The 26,740-nt window shown below is 29.1% G+C and overlaps 2 protein-coding genes across 3 annotated transcripts; both read left to right on the top strand.

Moving 5' to 3' along the window:
• Nucleotides 1-2,397: 2,397 nt before the first annotated feature.
• LOC126850664 (fatty acid synthase-like) lies at nucleotides 2,398-15,918 on the top strand. The gene is made up of 19 exons (XM_050593887.1): nucleotides 2,398-2,713; nucleotides 3,650-3,900; nucleotides 4,069-4,300; nucleotides 4,421-4,839; nucleotides 4,940-5,230; nucleotides 7,016-7,223; nucleotides 7,642-7,802; nucleotides 8,361-8,678; nucleotides 8,776-9,278; nucleotides 9,430-9,734; nucleotides 9,979-10,380; nucleotides 10,481-11,496; nucleotides 11,632-11,876; nucleotides 12,134-12,830; nucleotides 12,981-13,809; nucleotides 13,970-14,445; nucleotides 14,576-14,830; nucleotides 15,335-15,586; nucleotides 15,662-15,918. Exons 1-19 carry the CDS (start codon nucleotides 2,542-2,544, stop codon nucleotides 15,752-15,754), a joined length of 7,125 nt encoding a protein of 2,374 aa, XP_050449844.1. The 5' UTR covers nucleotides 2,398-2,541; the 3' UTR covers nucleotides 15,755-15,918.
• Nucleotides 15,919-18,193: 2,275 nt separating this feature from the next.
• LOC126850679 (uncharacterized) lies at nucleotides 18,194-23,304 on the top strand. 2 transcript variants are annotated; one of them, XM_050593918.1, is made up of 3 exons: nucleotides 18,194-18,308; nucleotides 20,634-20,800; nucleotides 21,393-23,304. In XM_050593918.1, the coding sequence occupies exons 2-3, from the start codon at nucleotides 20,697-20,699 to the stop codon at nucleotides 23,125-23,127; spliced, it is 1,839 nt and encodes a 612-aa protein (XP_050449875.1). In that variant the 5' UTR covers nucleotides 18,194-18,308; nucleotides 20,634-20,696; the 3' UTR covers nucleotides 23,128-23,304. The 2 variants fall into 2 exon arrangements, with proteins under 2 accessions (XP_050449875.1, XP_050449874.1); XM_050593917.1 differs by lacking the exon at nucleotides 18,194-18,308 and adding an exon at nucleotides 18,649-18,732.
• Nucleotides 23,305-26,740: the final 3,436 nt, after the last annotated feature.

The following is a 26,740-nucleotide window of genomic DNA, read 5'->3' on the forward strand; positions in this document are numbered from 1 at the left end:
GTTATAAAATATAAGTTAATCAATGATTAAATAATCTATAGTAATATGTAAAGTCCAAAGCCAATTAATATTGTTTATTACTAAGTTAAAAGTCTTAAGTTTCACTTAAAGCTAAAATAACATGTGTGTAATTGGGCCTAAAATCTCTTTTCTCGCCACGCGCTTATATTCGCGCAAATTTACAGATGTTTTAAAATTAATTTCCCTTTAATTATTGCAAAAATCGCAAAATAGTATAGAACTTTTCTAATCAGGCTAACCCGCATACGGTGATATAATTATTATTGTATATATGTATATACGGTGATATATATGTACCCTACATGCACAGAGAAAAAGATTTCTTTAAACTTAAAACATCTATTTGTTTCATTTATATTTGTTTCGTTATAAAATCATAATTAAAATCATAATTCAAGTTTCTGTCATAAAAGCGTATATATGTCAGAAACTTGAATAGTGAATTGCACATCGCACCGCGGTAAGCGAATAAATTATAATTTCAAATAATAATAATTATTTTTCCATTAAACATACAACAATATAATTTAATGTATATTCAGCGTAATAAAACAAATATTATTTAATTAAAAAGCTTTATTCCAAATAATAATTATTTTTACGTCAAACAATATAGTTTAAAACAACTAAACTATTTAATTTTTATTCAATAAAATAATGTCTAAAATTATGTTATATGAAATGTTATAATTATGATACCTGATGACCCTGTATATAGGGTGACCGGCGTCAATCGCATCACCGTCCATAGAGCAGGTGAAACTGAAGAGAAAAGTCCTGTAGCACTTTGCTATTTTCGCAATAATTACCGAGAAATTAATTAAAAAGGATCGGCCAATGCGCGCGAGTATTAGCGCGTAGAGAGAAAGGACGGTTCTCGTTCTTCCTTCGCTTCATCGCGCGCATTGGCCTTTCCAATCCTTTCTAATTAATTTCTCGAAAATTATTGCAAAAATAACAAAGTGATACAGGACTTTTCTCTTCAAAAATTTCAAATAAAATCTCTCATATTGTTGTATATCGTTTAAAAGGGCTTAACAAAATTTTTTTTTTGCCTCAAATCAAAAATTAACGTGTCAACTCATTCAAGAATTATTTAAGATCAAAGTTTAAAAAAGCCAATTTTCAAAAAAATTGTTGTCTATTTGGAAAAATCCTAAATAAACGTTTGAGATTGGAAAATGTTTGTCTTTTCAAGTCTGTTTTATAAAAAAATTCAGATTTGATCTAGATTTTATATAAAAAATAATTTTGGCATTATTTTTAATTAAACATTAAACAGTTTTTGCGTATCATTTTCAAAAAAAAAACACCCAAGATTAAATCCGAATTTTTTTATGTAAAAAATTTAAAAAACAAACGCTTTCATTTCTTGAATGCTTTTTTAAGATTTTCCAAATAAAAGTAACAATTTTTTGAAAATTAGTTTTTTTCAAATTTTGACCATAACTCTTGAACGGATCAACCTCCGGTTTAGGCAAAAGAAAAGTTTGCCTTCTTTGTCGCAAACTGGAGATTGATATATTCCTTTTTTAAGCCCTTTCAAACAATATACTACAATATGGAATGAAACTTTTGAGTTGGTGTCCCTCTAAGAGGGACTTCTTTGCAGAGATAATTCCTCCAATCCCATTAAGGGAAACCAACGTAACAGCAGAAAAAAAATCTATTTTTAACAATTTTTTTCTGGTAAATAATGGTTTTTTCTTTTCAAATTACATTATTAACATCACAAAGTATAGAGATTGAACTATCTTTTGTGAAATTTTTGTTACAAATTATTAATATTAATATTTATAGTTATAAAAGCCTATATTGTGAGTAATCTTAAAAAAAAACGGACGCATTCATAACGAGGCAACAAAAACTCTAAAACAAAAAAAAACAAACATTTTCTTAAAATATAAGACAATAGCTTCAGTAATACGTATGGAATTTTTGATTAAATAATTTGTTCTTTTGTAATGTTAAAAAATAGAGATCAATATCTCATTAATTTTGGTACTTTTTTCTTCAACAGTCTGTCATTTTTTTTGTATCAAATAACTTTTTATTCAAATCCATACGTGCAACTGAAGCTATTGTTTTATATTTAAAGAAAATGTTTGATTTTTTGCTTCAGAGTTTCCATTGACTCACTAAGCGTGCGCCCGTTTTTTCTAAAGCGACTTGCACTATTGGCTATTGTAGTTATAAATATTAATATTTTTTAACAAAAATTTCACAAAAAGTAGTTTAAATTATGTACTTTGTGATGCTAATAAAGTGATTTGAAAAAAAAAATCAATTATTTATCAGAAAAAAATTCTTAAATATAGTTTTTTTGATCTCACACTGAATTCCCTTCCTTAAAAAAAAAATAGTCTCTCAAAATGATCGATATGTATTTTGCAGTTTTTCATAATTTTGAACCGTTCCCGAAATATAGATGATGGAGACAGGCTTTATAGACATCTTATACATGTAATTCTCAAATAAAGTTGTGATATCTCTTTTCAGAATTATTTGAATTTGTAAAAGATGGAAAATAACAAGCGATTCAATCCATATGTCAGTGTTGATGCTGAAGAAGAAATAGTTATCTCTGGTATTGCCGGAAAATTTCCTAATTGTGACAATATAAAAGAATTTCAGGATAATATTTTCAATAAAATGGATCTTGGTTCGAGCTATCATCAACGCTGGACTAACTGTAATACAATAATACAATTTTTGAAAATAAACTTTGAAAAAATCTATATACATTATCATAAATAAATAAATAAAATTATAGAGTATTTTACAATCCTCGTATAATACTTTATTAGTGTGTTCTAGGGGTAAAATAAAGTCAAAAATTCTAACGCAATAATTTTGAGACTGCAATAGTTTTTGAATTATAAGCAAAGTTAACCAATGATATCGCGTAATACATAGGAAACGATAAAATAAAATTAGTTGTGCAGTAAAAATCAATATCACTTGACTTGAAAAAATCAATAATAAATGACAGATCGGTATATATGTAAATGTAATTACGAGCATGAGCGCGCGAGTTTTACGCAATATCTTTGATAAACTTTGATTGCTTTTGATTCAAAAATTATTGCAATTTTTGTATTAGAATTTTTGACTTTATTTACTGATATTTTAGACGAAAAGTTTATATGAAACAAACACATTTGCTTTTAAACAAAAGAATTACTTTAATGAAAAGCCTTAATCGAAGAATAATAAAACAAAAAAAATATTTAACACAATGTTCGCATAAAGCCACGTAACGGTTTTTACTAGTCTCGATTGCACGTGTTTTCTCACCAAAGTATTGTTCGCCAGTGTGCTCGTTTCCAGCGCTATCACATTTTCGATCGCTCGCTCGTTAGCACGTTTGCACGTTCGCATATTTCGAGCTATCACTTGTGACGGGTATATTTAATTTGGAATTACAATCTTTCAACATTTACTTATAAAATATGCTAATAAAATATTATGCGGAGATTGTAAGACACTCTGTATATAAAATATGTCTTTAGAAATATTTTAGTCTAACTATCTACCATATAACAACGTGACAATATTACTTATTATATGATAATATTACTTATTTTATTATTATTATTTTTATTCAAATTATTTTAAATCTTAACAGATATCTATGAAATGCCTCCTCGAATAGGAAAAATAAACAATATAGAAAAATTTGACTCGAAATTCTTTAACATATCGACCGAAGAAGCTCATGTACTTGATCCTGGATGCAGAATATTATTTGAGCATACCTATGAAGCAATTATTGATGCGGGTGTAAATCCCGCAGAACTGCAAGGAACAAATACGAGCGTTATTACAGCAATAAGTGTTTCTGATTCATATACAGATTTGATTTACGAAAAACCTCAAGTATGTGGTTCACATTGTGTGGTTATTTAATAATTTAAGTATTAAAAATCGATAAAAGAAACACGCGTTTCTAAAAGTATTTAAATATACATATACAAAAAGATATTGACACAAAAGATATGGAGAGAAAACATTTTTAACATGAAAACTGTATATAATTGTTAATAGATTGCTGGATTACCCATTCTTGGATGCTCTAAGAATATGATAGGAAACAGAATTTCTTATTGGCTCGGCGTTACAGGACCAACATATAACATCGATACTGCTTGCAGCTCGAGCCATTTCGCAATGGTGGAAGCTTACAGGATGATTCGATCTGGCATTTGCGAAGCGGCTATTGTCGCTAGCATAAATTTGTGCATCCATCCTTTTATCACTCATCAGTTTTTTTGCCTGGGTATATGGAAGATAATATTACTGCGTTCAAAGTTGTTACATTCTTAAATAGTAAAATATTTAAACAAAATACATCAATCATTTATATTGATTGAAACAAATAAACTGCTGATTGTTTTAGGAGTTCTATCTACTGATGGTTATTGTAAACCTTACGATGAAGAAGGTTGTGGTTACATGCGTAGTGACTCAACTGCAGTATTGTACCTACAAAAAGCAAAAAATGCAAGAAGAATTTATGCGACTTTTGTCTATGGAAAAACCAACTGCGATGGTTTTAAAGAAGAAGGAATTACCTTTCCATCATTTGACAAACAAAAAATGTTATTGGAAGAATTTTACGAAGATTGCGATATTTCGCCTCTTGAGTTATTTTACATAGAGGCTCATGCAACTGGTACTCTAGCGGGCGATCCTGTGGAACTTCGAGCCATAGATGAAGCTTTATGCGCTAAAAGACAGCTACCTTTGTTATTGGGTTCAATAAAGTCGAATATTGGACATTCAGAAGCTACTAGCGGTCATTGTCAAATTGCAAAGGTAAATTTACAACAAAATAGGATTGACAAAACTATATAATCTAATGTTATATGTAAGTTAATGCATTATTTTCTCATTTAAACGTTATTTTTGAGTAAAGGTTTTAATAGCGATGGAAACTGGTATACTAGCACCTACTATACATTTTAAACGTCCACGAAAGAATATGCCTGCTATCATTGAAGGAAGAGTAAAAATAATCACTGAACCGACAGAATATAAGGATGGTTATATCGGTATTAATTCCTTCGGATTTGGCGGTGCTAATTGCCACATATTACTGAAACCAAATCCAAAAATTAAAATCAACAATGAAGCAGACAATAATTTACCTAGACTTGTAGCTATTTCTGGATGTACGGAGGAAGCGGTTAAAATTATATTAGATGACGTAAGTACACATTATAATTTATTTCACAAATGATCAAATTTTTCTTATAATTACTTTATATATTAAAATAAACAAAATGTACAGGCTCTATTAAATACAAATTCAAACAAAAATATTTAACAAATAAGAGCCAGCGCTGGAGTTGGTGCGCATACTTTATTTAAATATTAAATTAATCTAGAGCCGAATTTACGACATTACAAAATTGAACGAACGTTTCGGTCCTTTTTTGGGACCTTCTTCAGCGTGAAAATTAGACGCAAACATATAATTAAATCGGCAGGATCCTGAAATTGACAAGGTGGGTTAAATTTAACCCTACCCGACATGTATATGACCGTTATCGATAAAATGTCAAAACTTTAGTATTCAATAACTGTTTTTTGGCGCTCCCAACATATCGTTCTCAATGTTGAAAATTTGTCAGTACATATATTGAAATCCCGATGAAAATGGTCATTTCGATCCAGTTTGTATACCAAGATATGTTAAGGAAATGACATCACACATTAATTATTTCTCGTCAGTCTTCTACCTTAAGAATGGTCATTGGCAGATTATTGTAATTTTATTGTGTTTATTTATTATCTATGGCATACCTTGGTTTAACGTATTATGATTATATTTTATATATCTGACATATTCACTTACCAACATTTAATCAGTTATTTATTTATGTTTATTTATTTCTAACTTATTTATTCATCATTAATTTTTAATTTTATTTACTTTTATTTTTGACAGTTTTTTATGCTTTGTTATTCTTTTTTATTTATTGTTTAATTTTTGAAAGGATAAATGATTGTCTTTGAATAAGAAAATTTAGGGATTTAAGTATTATATCCTCTATGTTAAATTCAACCCACCTTGTCAATTCCAGCAGGTTTGCTATTGAAATGATTTGATAACATAACGTGTCATGCACTTCCTGGTTTGCCAACTTGGGAGAGATGTGAACCGTCAGATTTAAATAATTGAGATTCTCATGACAAGAAAGAGGCGCCTACGATATCTTGGTGATAAAGAATCAATGCATATTATTAAGATACAATTGATATGGATTAGTTCGCTTGGATTCACCCGCCGATTAATTATATGTTTGCGTCTTATTTTCACGCTGAAGAAGGTCCCAAAAAAGGACCGAAACGTTCGTTCAATTTTGAAATGCCGTAAATTCGGCACTAGATTAATTTAATATTTAAATAAAGTATGCGCACCAACTTCAGCGCTGGCTCTTATTTGCTAATTATTTTTATTTGAATTTGACTTTATATATTATTTCTGTTATTTTAAAATATTTACAAAATTGATCTGTTGTTAATAACAAATGATAAAGAATATCTGCATATGTATTGTACACAAATATACAAACATATGAAACATATACACGATAAAATGTATTTAATACATAAAATATATATATGTGATAATATACCACAATAAAAAAAATAAAAAAAAATTACACAATATAATGCTTATATGTAGTCCTTTGAAATAGAAGTGATATAGTACTATAAAAAATATTTAAATATTAAATAATAAACAAGAATAATAGAATAAAATATTATAATAAAATGAAAATCAGAAAAAATTTAAGAGAGTGTTTAAATTTATATAAAGATTTTTAAAAAGTTATTATTATATAACTTAAATAATATTTAATTAAAACACATTAATTTACGCACACATAAATTTTGAGTTTAAAAAAAATTAATTTTAAGAATAGTTTATTATAAATATAACATAATTGTCGTATACTTACGATTAGTAATAATATTTCTATAGGTACAGAGTCGGTCGATAGATGTAGAATATATCTCTCTGCTACATCGTATTCATAATGACAATATAAAAGGACATTCCTACAGAGGATACATTATTGCTGGATCTAATGAATCCGATAATGCAATAATTAAAATAGAACGCAACGTATGTACGAAAAGACCGATTTGTTTCATATTTTCAGGACTCGGATCTCAGTGTTTTAACATGGGTAAGTAAATCGCACAAATTTTATATTACAATAATATTACAAAAATATTTAAGAATTATTAAAATATAACGTACATAATTGTTTGCAATTAACATTTAATAATTTTTAATTTTTGCATATGTTGACATTCTTAAGTATAATTGAAATATAAAACACAGATGTAATATCTCCAGTTTGCAAACTTTGTAATTTTTTGGCATACATTTATTAAGTATGATAACTAAATCTGATTAAACTAAAATATACAAAATATAGTAATAATACTGTAGGAAGAAGGTGCAAAATCAAGATAAACAATTTCCCGAGATTTTATTGATACAGTTTTAGATCAATTTTTTAGCAAAAATATTATTTAAGAGAATGTATTACAAAACATTACGAAATAATGTAATTATATTGATTTTTTAAATATTGATAGGTCGAGCTTTAATGAAATTTCCAGCATTTACTAACGCGATCCAGAAATGCGACACAATTTTAAGACCTTACAATATATCGGTGACAGATATAATAATAAATAAAAACAAAGATATTGTCAACAATGTAATCCATTTATTCGTAGGCCTTGTTGGGTTACAGGTATAAACATATATTTATAAATAAAATACGAGGATCATTTCATAAGTAATGCTCAATGCTGTAACGCCGCGAATGCATGATGTAATCCCAACGAAATTTTTAGACAATTTAGTGGAGGACTCGAGAAAGCAAAACGTCGCTTAAAAACTTCTATAATGCGTGTTCATTGTGAATTGACGAGTGTTAGAAATAGCTTCTGCAAACGCCTTAGGGATATGACGGGTGAAGATCTATGATCGTATATCAAGATCAATACTTTGTAGTCAAAAATTTAACAGACATTCATAGTAATTTGCATTACTTATGAAATGACGTATATCTTCTATGTAAGCTACAGGATTTTTTTTGTATTGTCTAATTTCTTTTACAAGAAGTCTTATATTTAAAGATCAGTATTTTATTAAAAAACTAAAGTTATTTGTAAAATATATAATTAAAATAAAAAAGAACCTGTTGCATGATTATATGCAGAATGTTATATTTGTAACATTTCATAATATTATCTTATTCAACGAAAAAGCATTAGAAAGTTATAATAAAAAATAATATGTATGGCAGATCGGAATAATTGATCTTTTAACAAGCATTGGTATCACTCCTGATATTATAATGGGTCATTCCATTGGCGAATTAATCTGTGGATATGTCGATGGATGCTTGACGGCTGATGAAACAATCATGTTGGCATATTATGTCGGCTTAGCATTTTTTAAGTCAAAAATAATAGATGGCTTAATGGCTGAAATTAATCTCAATTTCGAAATTATGAAAAATATCTGTCCATCGGATATTGATGTAGCTTGTTACAATAATTTACATAATTCTATTGTAAGTGGACCAAAGAACTCTGTAAGAACATTTCTCGCCAAGTTACAGGTTTGTGAAAACACTCAAATATTATTAAATAATATATTTATATATTTATAATTATATATTAAATTTTAAATAAATGACAAAATTTATTCCTATTTAGAACGAAAATATTTCTGTAAAAGAAATTTCATTCGGATGTATACCTTTTCATAGTCGTTACGTCGAGCCGGCAAGAGTTAAACTTTTGGAATACTTGAATCAAATATTGCCGCAACAGGTGTCTCCAAGTTCAAAATGGTTGAGTGTGAATAAATCTTATGAATGGTTCAATACATCTCCAAAATTAAGTCTAGCAAAATATTATGCACACCATCTGTTAGCTCCAGTATTATTCTCAAAAAGTCTGCGCTTTATTCCAAACAATGCAGTGACAATTGAGATAGCATCGCACAACATTCTACAATATATTCTTAATGATTCCTTAGAAACAACAGTGACAAATGTCGCGTTAGAACAATTTTCTCACAAACCAAATGTTGAAACATTTTTGCATGGAATTGGAAAACTTTATAATGCAGGATTACAGCCAAAAATCGCAAATTTATATCCGGAAGTTAAATTTCCTGTAAGTCGTGGTACACCAATGATTTCTCATCTTATAAGGTAAATGTAACACAAGTTTCTTCAATTATGTTCGTTATTACATAAATGGTGAAATTTTAACAAGCAAAAGATTGAGTTGAAGTATTTTTAATGGTGATGTAAAGACAAATTAATATTTTATACATTGTTGAATTGATGACATTTTTTGTAGATGGGATCATTCCAAAGATTGGTATATATTTCGTTATACTGGGAAAAAAACAATTGACAAAGGGGAAGTAATTGTTACTATTGATTTTTTCGACGAAGAATTTACATATATGACTGGACATGTCATTAATGGAAAAAATTTATTACCTGCGACGGGTTATCTTTTACTTGTATGGCAAATGGTTGGCTGGTTAAAAAAACAATGTTATATCGATATACCAATTGTATTTGAAGATGTCAATTTTCTACGTTCTACAATATTACCAAAACAAAGTTCGATCGATTTAACTCTTATGATGCAAAAGGGTAACTTGTACAATTAAATTAATTTTGCAAATTATATATACAAAAAAATAAAAAAAATTTCTCTAATATATGAATGAGAGGAAAGATTATATAAATTCAGAAAAAAAGCTTGTATTTAACAAATAAACCATTAGAGCAATCTGTCAATAGAGTGACTGCAGATTTGAGCAGAAAATGTACTGTTAGCATCAATTGCGTTCTTATAACTTATGTTTACAAAAAATTGATATCGATATTTTTACAGGTAGTAACAAATTCGAAATAATTGAAGGAAACAATACTGTCGTTACTGGAACAGTACGAATTCCAATTAATATTGAAGACGAGAAAATATGTACTACATTTATTGATCGAAATGACAATGATGAAGAGGTGATGAGTACGAAAGATATCTATAAAGAATTGAAGCTTCGTGGTTATCAATATACCGGAGAATTTCGTGGAATAAAAAGCGCGTCCATTAGGGGAAAGAATGGTCACATTGTCTGGACTGACAACTGGGTAACATTTATGGATAACATGTTACAGATGATGATTTTAGGACTGAATTCGAGAAGTCTTTTTGTACCAACAAGAATTCGTAAAGTAGTAATCGATCCAGAATCTCATATAAAACAAATCGAAAGGCTTCCAAATGAAGAGAAACGTATGTTTGCAGTAATTATAAATGAGCACAATATTTAACTTTGTATTATTTTTCGAAAAATATATCTATATAAAATATGCGCTATTGTTCTATATTGCAGAAGTTCTTGTACAAAATTATAAGCATTTAAATGCTTTAATATCCGGAGGAATTGAAATAAGCGGCATTTTGGCTACAGTTATATCTCGCCAACAAAGAGCAATTGATCCCGTTCTTGAAGAATACAAGTTTGTCGCTCATCAAGATTTAGATGTAATGTCCTTAGAGGATACAACAAGAATGTCCGTGCACATTGCGCTCGAGTGTTACAATATGATAAACGTAAAAATCATGGAATTTGTAGAGGATAGCGATCAAGTGATGCCGGAGAATTTGAATTGTTTATTTGTGAATAAAGTTCTGGAAAATTTACCGCAAATTCAACCCGATATCAAACTGGTAGCAACACACGAGCGATTCAAAGATATCACTTTGTCTGACAATATTTCTACAATACAATTTGATAAACTGACAAAAAGTGAAAATTGTTTGATGATTATAGGTTACGAAATTTTAACAAAAAATAAACACGAATTATATGAACGATTATTATCTGTCATAATGCCAAAAGGATTTCTTCTAACATTCGAAGAGTTGGATGCTATCTACGATTACTCATGTCTGGATAAGTATGGATTAAAAGTAATTTTGGAGAAACGCACCAACGACAAGACAATTATATTATTAAGAAAAATACATGATATTGAAAGGAGTCAACAGATTGTGCATATAAATAATTATGAATTTTCATGGATAGACAGGCTTAAATCATTCATGAACATTGAAAATGAAACTAGGAGAATTATAGTCGTCGCAGAAGGAGACTTTGAATGCGGACTAATCGGCCTTGTAAATTGTTTGCGAAAAGAACCGGGCGGTAAAATGATTAGAGGTATATTTATTCAAGATAAAGATGCACCTACTTTTTCATTGCAAGAACCGTTGTATAGAAGCCAGCTACAACTGGATTTACCCATCAATGTTATACGTTCCAGAAGCATTTGGGGTTCTTACAGACATTTTCCATTACCATTACCCCAACCAAAACTCGTAAAGAGTGCTTATGTTTCTCAAATGGTATGTTAAGAAGATTCGGTATTTAGAAAAAATTGTAATAATATTTCGTGATAATTTTATTTTTAAATTAAATAATGATTTAATAAAATTTAATTTGAATAAATTAAAATGATTTATTACATTTATTTAATTTAGGTGCGAGGTGATCTCAGCACTTTTTGTTGGATGCAAAGCATGATACCTTTGGTCAACAATGATGAAGAAAATCTGGTAAGAATAGTCTATGCGTCTATTAATTTTAGAGATGTTATGACAGCTAGCGGTAGACTCATTTCGACTTCCGTCGCATCTTTTGAACAAAATAATAGTTCCTTAATCGGAATGGAATTTGTTGGTTTTAATAAAAATGGACAAAGAGTAATGGGAATGTGTCCAAATGGGTAAGATAATGATACGCACACACAAAGAATTTCGATTAATGTATTTTTAATAAATAAATTGTTTAAAATAATTCTTTTATATTTAAATTTAAAATAAACTTTTGATGAAGTAAATAAATAAAAGAATTGTTATATTTTGCATATTTCTTTTTAATTTTCTATATATAGAATATCATTCAAAATAAAAGATTTTTTAAATGTAACTTTAATATAATAAATAATTTATTATATAATCTTTTTTTAAATCTTTTTTTTAGCGGATTTACAAATGTTTACATAGCTGATAAATATCTCAGTTGGGTCATACCTGACCAGTGGACCATGGAAGACGCCGCGACAGTCCCTTGCGTATATAGCACGTGCTATTACGCATTGTATTTGAGAGGTAAAATGAAGAAAGGCGACAAAGTATTAATTCATTCTGGTACAGGAGGCGTTGGGCAAGCAGCAATTCACCTTGCGCTTTACGAAGGTTGCGAAATATTTACAACGGTTGGAAGTAGCGAGAAACGAAATTTTATAAGAGAAACATTTCCCTCTATTCCCGAGGATCATATTGGAAATTCTCGAGACACGAGTTTTGAACAAATGATTATCCAGAAGACAAAAGGTCGCGGAGTGGATATCGTATTGAATTCTTTAGCTGAAGAAAAATTGCAAACATCCATCCGTTGTTTAGCGAAAGGTGGTCGTTTCCTCGAAATTGGAAAGTTTGATATGATTTCTAATAATTCTTTAGAAATATTTGCATTCTCAAAAGGCATTAGTTTTCATGGTATAATATTGGATAATTGGATATTTTGTGCAAAAGAAGAGGGTAAAATCATATTGCATAATAAAATAATAGAAGGGATAAAGAAAGGGGCTATCAAACCGTTATGCAGAAAAGTCTTTGAAAGGGATGAAATAGAAACTGCGTTTAGATATATGGCTGCTGGAAAACATATTGGCAAGGTATGATCATATTTTAATATACCTACAATATAAAGATTAATTTGAATTGAAATATTAAATTCTCAAAAAAATACAAACAGTTTTTTTTTGTGTTATCTTTAATATTATATGTAAATAGAAACTGTGTGTTTTCATCAATATTATTTGCAGATAATAATAAAAATTCAAAAGGAGAATGAACTCTTGGATGCGCCTATACTTGCACATCCCCGGTACTACTGCCTGGAACACAAATGCTATATCGTTTTAGGTGGTCTAGGTGGTTTTGGTTTAGAATTAATTGATTGGTTGATTCTACGTGGTGCAAAAAATCTAGTAGTAACCTCGCGAACTGGAATAAAAAACGGATATCAGCAATCAAGAGTAATGTTATGGCAATCTTACGGTGTAAATATACAAATCGTTACAGCTGTTAATACTTGGAAATATAGAGACTGTGAACATATATTAAAATTTGCCGAAGAACAAGGTCCTGTAGATGCTATATTCAATCTCGCAGTTGTGTTGAAAGATGATATATTTAAGAATCAATCCCCACAAACATTCGAAGAAACCTTCGTGTCGAAGGCATGGACAACAAAAAAGATGGACGAATTATCGAGAACTATTTGCACTCAACTTCGACATTTTGTCGTTTTCTCTTCCGTTTCATGCGGAAGAGGTAACGCAGGCCAAACAAATTACGGAATGGCAAATTCCGTAATGGAAAGAATTTGTGAAAGAAGAAGAAAAGAAGGTTTACATGGTTTGGCTATACAGTGGGGCGCAATTGGTGAAGTTGGGCTTGTCGCAGATATGCAAAAAGATGACAAAGAATTTGTTATTGGAGGTACATTGCAACAAAATATATCTTCTTGTTTGGACACATTAGAAGTATTTCTGCTACAAGATCGGTCAATTGTAAGCAGTATGGTTGTTGCTGAGAAACAAAAATCTAGCCAAGCAATGAATCCAGTTGAAGCAGTTGCTAATATTATGGGTAAGTTTATATAGCAACTGTAATATAAAAATTTTATAGCGAAACATTATGCATTAAAGATATCACAAGAGATGTAAGGTTTAATAATTGCTACATTGTTTTAAAAGAAAATAATGATTTTTGATTAAAATCAAATCAAAATATTTCAATTTTAAAATAGGTCTGAAAAATTCAAACATAGTGGCGCCAAATGTATCACTGGCTGAACTAGGCATGGATTCAATGATGGCAGTAGAAATTAAACAAACCTTAGAGAGCGAATTTGATATTTTATTGACAGAAAAAGATATTCGAAACCTTAATTTTGCTGCGCTTAGAAAAATGATAAATGCAACCGAGCAAGAAAAAACGTATGATGTTACTGAAGCTGCTACAAATATTTTAGACAGTTTTGAAATGTTTATACAAAAACTTGAGGATTCTGACTTAAGTCCAAATATTTATGTAGAACTTGATACAAAAAGGGAAGTTACTGGAAACATAATAATTCTTATACCAGGAATCGACGGATCTGCAAGCGTATACAAACTGATGGAATCGAAAATTAAATCTATGGCAATGTGTTTGCAACACGGTGCAATTAATATGCCGGATGTTACTCGTTCAGTAATGAAATCAGCTGCATATCTTCTGCCTGTACGAAATTATAAGCTAATCTGTTTGATATTTTTATTTAAATTATTGTGTATTTAAACAACAATATTTAATTATACACATTCTAACACTTTTTTTACATACTATCTCATATTCTTATGTTTATTTTTAGTATGTAATGGAGAAAATGCAAGATCAAAAAGAATTTTTAATAGTGGGTTATTCATTTGGATCCTTAATTGCTATCGAATTAGCAAGATTATTAGAAGCTAAGAATTTCATTGGACGGTTAATACTTATAGATGGAGCACCTGATTGGATAAAATTTTTGAGTAAAAATTATTTTAATCATACTTCGCAACAAGAATTGCAAAATGATATTTTACTTTATCTTCTAAAACTATATCTGGAATCTGACAATGAAATGGTTAGTCAATTATCAAAATCACATTATGACTTTTTATTATAAAATTTAATTAATTGGGTTTACATACAGTTATATAAAAGAGTATATAAAATACTTTATTAAATTATTTGAATATTGTTCTAAAAGTCTTATATATATTTTTAAATGATAAAAATATTTTTTATTATCTAATTTTATATATAATACAGATTACAAAAAGATGTTTTTAACGTTTTATTGATAATTAAATATAATAATAATAACAGTACCTAAGAATTATATAATATTTACGATTGAAATGTAGAGTATATTTCAGAATATATGTAAAATGGCTGTCAAATTATAACAGTAATTCTTGATTACAAGTTATTGCTAATAATTAAAAGATAAACTAATTTGACTTACGTAGTTTAAAAACATAAAAAAAATAGTTAATATAGATAAGAATATAGACATACAGTATCTCCAGGAAATACAATATAAACTTTCGTATTATTGTACTAAAAATATTTACATTATTTGCAGATTGCGTTAGACCTGAAAGAGTGCAGTACATGGGAGGAAAAATTAGAACTAATTACTGCTCGCTTTTCGGAGAAGATTAATATGTTAAGTGTTGAAAATCAAAAACTCTTATGTACAACGGTTTACGATCATATAATTGCTGCACAAGATTATGATATATCTTCATTGTCACGCATAAAATCATCTGTAATATTATTAAAACCTACACTTACACCTTTCACTTTTCCTGAAGAGGATTATGGTCTACATAAGGTAAATTTTTTATTAAAGCGTAACACATTTTATCATTTTTAAGATATTTTTTTAGAGAAGAGAAATCACTTTTAGATTACTGAAAGTGCAGTGCAAATTCATTACATAGAAGGTTCTCATATCACAATGATGGACAAAATAGCATCATTAATTAATGAAGCATTCTAAAATAAATAGCTCTGTGGATGCTTCGCCGAACAAATATCGATTAGTTGGTGGAGGTGCAGGGAAAGTGGTTCATGGGTAAAATGCGGTATTATAACGGTTTATTATAACTAAATAATGGAATAAAATATAAAGAAAAAAATGTTCGTCTTTTTATTGCGATGTTAGATCTGGGATTGACTTTGTAGTCGCGCGGAAGAATGTCAAGTACTCCCTCGCCCGATCCACTTGAAAGCGTCAGAGCACGACTCGATATCACCGAAACACTGCTCAAAGATCGAATTTTTTAGAAATTTCGATTGCTTGGGTTAGAAACGTCGAACAAACTCTTTAAAAGTAAAACAAACTCTGTAATTCATCGCTAAGATACAGGTTTATGAAAACGCTTATAGTTTAAATATAAATTTACGACATAGATACTCATCTGTCCATAATGAATAACATTTTTGCACATTTCAAGTGTTTTGTGACACTTTTATCCTTTCAGCGGTCATTTTACATCTTGAAATTGATTTTATAAAATAAATATTTACACAGCAAAGAAATAAATATCAAATAAAAACATTAATATTAAACATTTTAAAAATTTCTTTATTAGGGAAGTATTGCGTTTATTTAATTTATATTAATGTAAACAATTCTTTTCGATAATATTGTAATTATTTATTAATTATACCATTATATTTATTGCTTTAAATCGCTTTAAACGCTGAAGATAAGCTCAAGAAAATGGACCGAAACATTCGCTTTAAATCTATTAAACCTTTGTTCTGTAATAAAATATGCATTTCATTTACTGCCCTAGCTTTGTCATTTTTTATTTAATTTGTAATTGTATTTTCAAGAACCTGTACTTTTAATTTATAACGATTTTTTTATATCCACTGGCTGAAAAAAATGCGCTACATTCTTATTTCTCTTTTTTCATAATATTTATTATTATTTTAGACATACAGTAATAAGAGTAATAAAATCGTGTATAAAGTATCGTAAAAATTTACTATTAAAAATAAATTAAAAATCAATTTCTTACATAAATATATTGCGTTTTTAATTTCTTCTCACGAGAATAAATTTGTTGAAGTATTTCAAAATAAGCTTATTTATTGCAGATCAATTAGTGGTTTTAAACATTTTAATTATCTTTTCATTAAGAAGTATTGCGTCCATTGAATTTATTTTTATGTAAACGATTCTTTTCATTAATATCGTGATTTATTAGTCATAATGTTAGTCATTTGTTTTATATTTATTAAACCTTTGTTCTATAATAAAGTATGCGCTCCATTTACTGCCCTGGTTCTCATTTGCCATTTTTTATTTAATTAATGATTGTATTCACAAAAGCCTGTACTTTTAATTTATTACAATTTTTTTATATACCCAGACTGGAAAAAAATGCGCTATTCTTTTATTTCTCTTTTTTTTATAGTAGCAATTATTATTTTTGGACATATAGTAATAAAAGTAATAAAAATGGTGAATCAACTACCGTAAAAATTAACTGTTAAAAATAGATTAAAAACCAATTTCTTATAAACGTATTAGGTTTTTAGTTTCTTCTCGCGCGCGCGCTCGCGTGGATAATTTGTTGACAAATTTAAAATAATTTTATTTATCGTAGATCAATTAGTAGTTGTAAACATACTAAGAATCTTTTTATTACGGATAGTATTGCGTTTATTTATATTAATGTAAGCGATACTCGTAAGTTACAGCGTGTACACACATTTCTCAATAAATTCAAAATTAAAAAAGAAATGAATCCTTTCATCGATTCTCAACGAATTCAATACCAACCATCCTTTAATAATATTCTATCTATGTAAAAAAATGTAACTCAATATCTCAAAATTTACGAAAGTTAGAAAGTTAGACCGTGTACAAACATTTCTCAAAAAATTCAGAATTTTATAAAAAATAAACCCATAGATTTTCATCAAATTCAATGTCAACCATCTTTTAATGATACTCTATATATAAGAAATAATATATAATTAGAAATAATAATGAGAAAAGACGTAAGGAGATCAGTAACGAATCTCTTTGATAGATGATCGATCTTCTTTAAGCAAATAGAAATTGTAACATAAAGAAACAACGTCAGTAGATATCAAGTAAAATTTTTCGGCGGAAGACAAAAAGAAAAATCTACGATAAAACTGTCGATGACACAATTCAGAGTTTAATTGCAGCAACATTAAGAATAATAAAAATAATTGGAAAACAAGAATTTCATAAATTAATAAATCAATTACGAAAGAATCAACCGAAAAAGATAAGTATAATCACGATCTGAATCATAAGTTAATATCTGGCAATATAGACGATTAAACATAAAATTATTATTAGGTAAAATGGGAGAAATGTCTCTTTGAAAAAAGAATATAAAAAGCCAAATAACACAGTTTTCAGCTCACAGTTCTTTCTCGCACAGTACAACTCAGTCTTATTGTTAGTACAATTTTATATACTCTTTTATCTTGTGTGTTTTCGCGGCCAACACCTAAAACAAAAACATCTCATTCTGCCAATTATTGCATAGAATTATCCAGAAGTAAGCCAACTTAATTTTCCTTCTATTTTCTCTTTTCTCTTAGATTTAAGTAAATTTACGATAATTATGCATATTAGGGCCAACTTCATAGGTCATTTCAATGACATTGATATTATATATTATCAAGGATCCTGAAGAACATTCAAAATATTTTAACCGTCGCCTATTGTTTATTAAAAAGTTATTAATAAAATAAGTTTAACAAATGAAACGTAACTTTCTGACACTATTTAAGAAGGAATATATTTGGTGAAATATGTGTGTTTATCATATAGTAATCATAATATTGCTTTCAATACGCTATTTGTTTATTTTCTTCATAAGTTATTCGCAGTGTAGTCTTATATTTTTGCTTAGAGTGTGGTAATCCTTCAGTGAGAGTTAAAATAAAAAATGTATTCAACAAAAATAAGAAAAAGAAAAGGTAACATTCAATATCTTAAAAATAAATAAATCTATTACAAATACGTAGTAAATCTCCTCTGCTCATGCGTCAAATTAAAAGAAAAGAAGTATTTTATAGCTTCACTATAAGTATAACACACACACACACATGCCATATATATTGTGTATGTGTGTAAGAACATATATTAATTGCTCCTTCAGTCCTATTATTGAATTCTGTAAATTATAAAAATATCTTGATATACATATAACATGTATTGTAGTTGAAAACAAAATAATAGAACATCCAGAATGGAAAACAAAAGAAAAAAAAATATACTATTGCGTACAAAGCTAAGGTTTTTCTCACTAGATTGTCTTGAATCTTTTCCAATGTGTTTCGAGCTTTTCGAGATCCGCTCAACCGCAGTCAAGTGCATGCGTACTCAACTAATATTTAAGAATGTATGTGACATATATTGAAATACTAGCAAAAGCATTAAAATTTCATAGATTGTTCTATTATTTCTTCTGAATATTTGTGCAAAAACTAAGCACAATTCTCTTAATGATTTGGAAGTTATTTAAATTTAAAGTTACTATTGATTCTTATGGAAAATCGCCTATTGTAGAACTTATTGACAAATTTGACAAAGAAAAAATATTACCAATGAAACAAAAATTTTCACATCTATTAAGGAAATTCGAATAAATATTTGTGCAAAACTTGATTTAAATCCACTAATTCGTTTAAAAGTTATTTACTAAAAATTGTAGAAAAATATTATCTGTCTCTTTTTCTCTTTCTGCAAATTACTTGTTTTTTATTGTTTTTCTCAGTTGATTTCGGAGGATATTCACAATCAAAAGTTTTTGCCATAAATTAGGAAAAATATTAATTACAATTATTTTCTTTTACAAAGACGTCAAAATTCACATTATTTTGTGATACTTAAATTTTTTTCATAACCCGGATTTATTTTTTTGATTTTTCAAACAGTATAAACGTAAGAAACATGTTTTTTTTTATTTTTAATAATTTTTTGCTACTATTGTACATTCAGAACAACCTTAAAGTCAATTTTATCAAAAACGAAACCTCAAATGAAAAAATTTTATTCTGCAATTTTGTTACCACGAGAATCACCGACCACCCTATATATATTTTCCACTTTTTTATAGTAATGTATGCAAATTGTTTTGAAATTGTATGAAAATTGTTTAATTAATAAAATTAGCAAAAATGCATATAAAGGCACATCTCACCGATTTTATCGCCACTTAGGCAATATTGTATAGGGGAAGTTGTGCTGAGTAATTCCTCGCAAAAATCAAATGGGAGACAGCGTTGGTTTAGAAGATATAAGAAATTAAAGTTTGACAATAAAGTTTGTATATATCGTAATAATCAGTTATTTTTTGACTGAAAAAGTTGATTTTACGATTTTCACACATAAGTGAAGGAGAGGCAAAGTTCCTGCACATTCACTCCAAGAAAATTCTAACCTAAGCAAATAATGTTTCATTTTTCCGAGAAATGAATTTTAATGTTTCATTTCTATTATTTCATTGTTTTAGTTCTCCGAAAATCGCTCTCTCTCTCTCTCTCTCTCTCTCTCTCTCTCTCTCTCTCTCTCTCTCTCTGAACGTAATACTACGTTCTTTTATGACTAAAACAACTAAGCTAAAGCAACTAACATTTGCAGCAATTTTTAGTTTAATGTTTTTTTTTTCTATAAAATTATAATAATTTAATAATATATTGTAACTATGGAAGTAGATGAAGATTTTAAATAACTCTTTCAACTAGATGAATTGCCCTTTTTTATCATTGTCTGCAATAAAGAATTTCCTGTATATATTCCAACTACAAATAATAAGTGATTTAAAGCACGATATAGAAAGCAAATTTTCAAAATTTTATTCTTGTCTTAATTGCAGAACCTTGCGGCTTTTCACTTTAAAATCGTGGAAAAATTCTTGATCGTGAATGTGTTAATTGACATGACAATGAATAAGGATAGAAAACTGACCGAAGAATATCTGTTGTTGGATCATCCTAACAGCTGTTCGTACTCCGACATGGAAATGGAGAATAAGACGGAAAGGTATGCCTCGTATTACACATTGGCGTAACTCGACGTTTCGAAAAGATTTCTTGACAAAAACATAGTTTTCTCGCACGCTGATTTTGATGCTGATCTCGCGACCTTTGTGCAATTCAATGCCTTTTGACGAATTTTTCGCGCGTACGGATAATACCTTAAATTTTTCGCGTTTTCTCGAATATGGATACATTTACTACACGTTTGATACTGATGACGATATAAATTATATCTCGAAAAAACACATTATAAGTCGAAAGAGACGATATGTTCAATATTCCATCGAGTTTGACTGTGCGTAAGATCAAATATTTTTTCAATCGCGAGTACACTCAATAGATGTACATAACTGAACGTGATAAAATTTTGAAACAACATGATAGTGGTGATGGTTAACAGATTTCGAACCGTCAGGTTCTTCTCCAAGTTGATTTCATTATCGCGTTCGTGAATAAAAAGTTTAGTGAAAAAAAAAATGAGATCGATCATATATATTTGCTCATTTATATAAGCTTAATATTGCTCGAATGGTACTTTCTTCAAGATATGTCAGAAATTTCGTTGAATTTTATGCAACAAATCGTTGTCATTACAGTTTTGAGGATAACAAGTTCAAAGATTCAACCGTACAACAGCAGGAAAAACGATTCAATTTTGAGTGTATGATGCAGGCAGTGATGGCGAAGAGTACGTCCAATGAACCAAAGGATTTGGATCGGTATACTATCGGTGGTGATGATACGGGAATCTATACGAAATGGAACACCGACCATTTAGTATTGGGAGATATGTGCAACTGGCTGATAGATTGCGCGTATTTTTACCTTTGCGTGGAGAACTGCAAAGAGCGCCGTAATAGATGTCGCGATATCATGGACGATTTTGTGCTTCGGTATCGAAAGGCGATGGAAGGCAAATATGAATGTATCTTTCCGTGGGGTAAAAATTGGTACCAATTCTCGGTCACTTCGACCTTAATGCTCTTCCATTATATGTTAATAAGTGAAAATGGACGGAAAATAGAGATTGATATGATACTATCAATCATTGTGACGCCAAGGAAAACGCTTTGTCAGAAACACAATCAGGCTAACAGCGTATACATGGCACTACCATGGATAGTGGCGCATTATTACAACACAATTGAATCTTTTTCCCAAAATGACGACTACAAATACGTCGTTGAGTATACAAAATTGCAGCCCGTCAAAAATAAAACAGGAGGATTGTACTATGATTATACATATATCATGCATGGGAATGTTTTAGCCTATGGATATTTGTCCGAAATGGTAAAGTTGAGTTTTCCGCTCCTCTCTTTTGACAATTGTATGACAGATTTTACGTTAAAATGGGAAAAATGTCGAAAAATTTTGGCTCATCCGACGATTTCTTATGGACCAGTCGGCTTCTACACTCGAGCGTCTACGTTGAAATCATTCTCAAACAAGGATAGCAAACTCGGTATAGAAGTCATTCCCACGTGTTTGTTTATTCGTATGTACGGTGACGATTATTCGTTCGCGGTTCGTGGACAAAATTCGTGGATAGCATATTACGAATCAGACAAACTGAGCGATGATATGGCGCAATATTGGGTACAATATAGAAATGTTCATTTTGCTAATCAAGAATACAAACCTACTTTTCCGGACGTTGGATTCTTTTACGAAAAGTACGCTAAAGAAAATCCATATGAACCTGTAAAAAAACGTTGTAAACTCACATCTCCTATTACAACTAAGGCATTTCTTACAAAACCTAACAAATGTCCAATTGTGAATGCAGGGTTTGTGTTTTCGTACGCCAATATTGGAATGATGCGACATTTTTATAATTGTGCCGAAATGCGTTACACTTCTAACCCGAATAGCGAGCGCGGCCGTTTTAGCGTAGACGAATACATACTTTGCGATTACAATAATCATACCATAGATATATGGATACGTATACATCGACACACAAATTATGATATGATCATCTTCATTGACCGGGAACGTTTATGGAAACAGGAGGATTCTAATGTATACATATATCATCTAAGATGGGATTGTAAAAACTGCACGCTGACATACTGTGGTAGACAAGAGGTGCAACATCCTACCGATAAATGGGATCTATGTTATCCGAAAGATATCGAGGTAGTTAATACGAATAACACGATTATGCTTCTTGATCACGGAGAACCTAAATTAGCCATGTATCCCAATTCGTACAAAGAATTGAATTCCAATTTCAAGACAGTCTATCAAGATAAAGAGTACGAATTTGTTTTTAACGATCAAATAAATCAATACTGCTTAGCCGGTTTATATATTGATAAAAAATAAACAAAAACAGCCACTGTACGAGATACTTTTATTGTTTTTAAAAATAAGAGAAGAAGAGTATTGTTATCATATTATAGTGCCTCAAATGAGGCGTGGGAATTTCGGGATCGGTTGCGGGATAAAAATTGGGAAATTGGGGCTCCGCCCAAGGAGTCTCACTTGGTTTTTTGTAGATTTAAGCACATATATACACATGATTTATTAGAAATATATATATTGAATTAAAGATTATATATATAAATCTTATTTCACTCCTCGCTCTTCAGACCGTTTTGCTTATCGCAATTTCGGGTGATTTTTATTGTCTCCTCTTCGATTAGTTTTTGAATACGGGAATCGCTCAGTGACATGATCAAATATGGTTGTGTCGCTTAACTCGTATCGGCAAGCCCAGATACAAGCAAAGAAAGTTTACAATGATAGGCCGTAAAAAACGTAAACATTAGCGTGCTATTGTTTATGTCGCAAGATCGCACTGTTATTGATAATTTGTAGCAAAAATTATTTTGCGTATTATGACGTATATATAAGCAAAATATTAAATTATACAAGTATTTTAAATTATAGATCATTTATTTAATAATTGATTAATATATGACGGAGCTTATTATTGTCATGTTAATCGGACCTGCGATTTGATTATTATATTACGCGTTCTCAATCCGATATTTTTTGGCCCCCCTTGCACTCCCCCTCCCTCCCCCCCGTGAGTGTGTATGTGTGCGCGTACGTGCGTGCTTCCTGGCCATGCATGTACTTTGATATTATTCAAACTTTTTTTGTTAATAACTTTTTAATGAACAATGATTGACGGGTAAAACTTTTTGAATGTTATTCAGGATCATGACCTTGACAACATATGTCAAGGTCATCGGAGATGCTTCCCCTCATCTTTATTTTTACCGAGATATATGTTTAACTTTGATTTCCTCGAAAACTATTATTTGTACGGTGAAAATGTGTAGAATCTAAAATGTTTATCTCTGAGAGATCTAAAACTTTTGTCTAGAATATTCATCATGATTATTCGTATTTGACTGAGATAAACGTAAAAAACTATAATTTTTATGAGTTTTTCATGATTTTTATCATGAAAATCAAGTAGTCGCCAATTTTCATTATGATATTCGTAATTCAGTGCATCAAAATGCGTAAGAATACTGAGTTTCATAAAAATCGGGTGTGAGTATTCTTTTCGGAATTACACTCAAAACTAGATTTATTATGTAAATAATTATATACATATACACATAAAATAAATTGCTCGCGCGTAGCGCGCGTTTAGTATTCTAGTTTTTGTAAAAAGAACAATAGAAATTTAATTAATAAACAGTAAAATGTGAATAAACAGTAAAATTAAAGTAATAAAGTAATTTTTTACACATTTTTTAAACATATTTTTAAAACGTTATTTTTTAACAATTATAAAGATGAGATAAATAAAACGTTGCAAGTTAATGTCGAGAAAGAGATGGTTGTAGAAAAAAAATTTAAAAGGAAAACTATTTAGTATCAAAGAGGGCATATGATGATAAGAGAGATTTTCTTATCAATTGATATGTTAACAACAAGATCAAGATCAAGATCAAGATCATTTCCATTTTTCAAATGGGATTATATGGATTTTTTACGCAGCTTTTTTTATCGTTACTAACGAACGAAAAGACGAGTCCAACGATCTATACATAACATCGACATAACGACACTCAAAGTCATTTCAAGATCATAAATAAAGTTTATCGGGCGTTTGCAAAAATGTATTGACGTCGATGACGTAGACATTTTGAACATTTATTAAAAAGGTAAATAATATTAACTCAAATAAAATAATATTAAGATTTATTGATCATGCTATATCATTTTGATTTTGGAGTACAAGATTATCTGAAGGTCACATTGTTATATATAGTTGAATTCCTGTTGGAATCAGGCAAAATGCTATTTATCTAAAACCATATGATTCCATTTAAAAAAAATATCGATGATTTTGAAATAATCTTCAAAGTGACTTTTATATGATTTTTCAATTTTATTAGCGTGTTTCTCCCTTTGAATCATACAACTTTTTCTTTAGTCATTTTTTCATATTTGTAAAATCACGGATTTATTTAAGGTGTAGGAGTTGATAGGATCTCTAGTATGTACACAAACACACTCACGCACGCACGCACGCACGCACACGCATTCATGCACTCTAGACAACGCTAGTGAACGGGTAGAGCACAGTAAACTAAACAGAAAAGTTTTTTATCGGCTAAATGTCGACTCTAATTGATCAAATTTTATTCAATAATAACTTTTTTATTAAGCGTTATAGAAAAAAATAATAAAGAATTTTTCTGTTAAGTTTATTGTTCTGTATCCGCTCATAAGCATTATCTAGAACACTTTGGGGTAGCCTGTATATATATATATATATATATATATATATATATATATATATATATATATATATAGAAAATAATTGTTTTTAAAAAAAAGTATGCAATTATTTGCAATATATTTTCTTATAACAATTATTTATTTTTTCTTTATACCGTTTGATTCATCTTATTATTCTGTCCATAAAAGTATTACGATACAATTATCGAATACTAAATAATTTTCGAGATATTTTATATTTTATATTAAAATATGTCAGATTAAGATACAAAATAACTCAAAAAATTCTTAATGAAAAAATAGTTTATTATAGTGTTTTGGAAAGCTATCGACATAAGCTATAAGAATATGCAATAAAAAATAGGGAATTCCGTTTAAGAAATTAAAGTCCTTGACTTGACCTTGCTATCCAAGGTCAAATCAATGACACCATCTTATGGTCCCCTCAAAACCATACAATTTTTGTTCAAAACGTTTTTCTCTAAAATGCTTAGTTTTTGAAAAAAAAGGGGTTTACGTGTGGTCTAGGACACCCTATATATACAGGCGTATATATACGTTGTCAGCTTTGTTTAATATATAAAATGCATTATTTACATTATAGTATTTTGAAGGATATCATAATTATGTTAGGTTAAAGTTTACTTAAACTGTTGCAAGTTTAAAAAAAAAAAATAAAAAAATATTTAATTATTTTCTGTTTAATTTGACATGTATTTTACTATATAGCTACTACATAGCTAACTATATTGCGTTGATGTGTCTATGCGCGCGCATGTGTGGTTAGTGTCCGATTGAAACCACTTCTTTTAGTTTCGATCAAAATCGAAATTTTTAAAAGAACAAAAACTTACAAAAGCTTTATTAAAATTAACGATTAAAAGAATATTGTTAGAAAATGAAATTCATGTATATTTCTTATAAAATAAGATTTTATTAAATATCTTATTAAAATATAAAAATAAATTCTTCAAATGATATTACAAAATAATATGTTATAAAGCATTATAATATTATTATTATTAATATTATTATTAACTATATTGTATTATTGTTAATTATATTAACCTCAACTTTCAAAGTTACAAAATATTATAGTTATTATTATAATATTAAGATTATTCAAAAGTTTACACTCAAATCGTTTTTACTTGAGCTTAATAATTAAATTTTCTAATTAATAATTAAACTTAAAAATAAAATTATACTACAACATAAAAATAAGAATTTC

This window comes from Cataglyphis hispanica, chromosome 6 (genome assembly GCF_021464435.1).
Source record: "Cataglyphis hispanica isolate Lineage 1 chromosome 6, ULB_Chis1_1.0, whole genome shotgun sequence".
NCBI classification, from domain to species: domain Eukaryota; kingdom Metazoa; phylum Arthropoda; class Insecta; order Hymenoptera; family Formicidae; genus Cataglyphis; species Cataglyphis hispanica.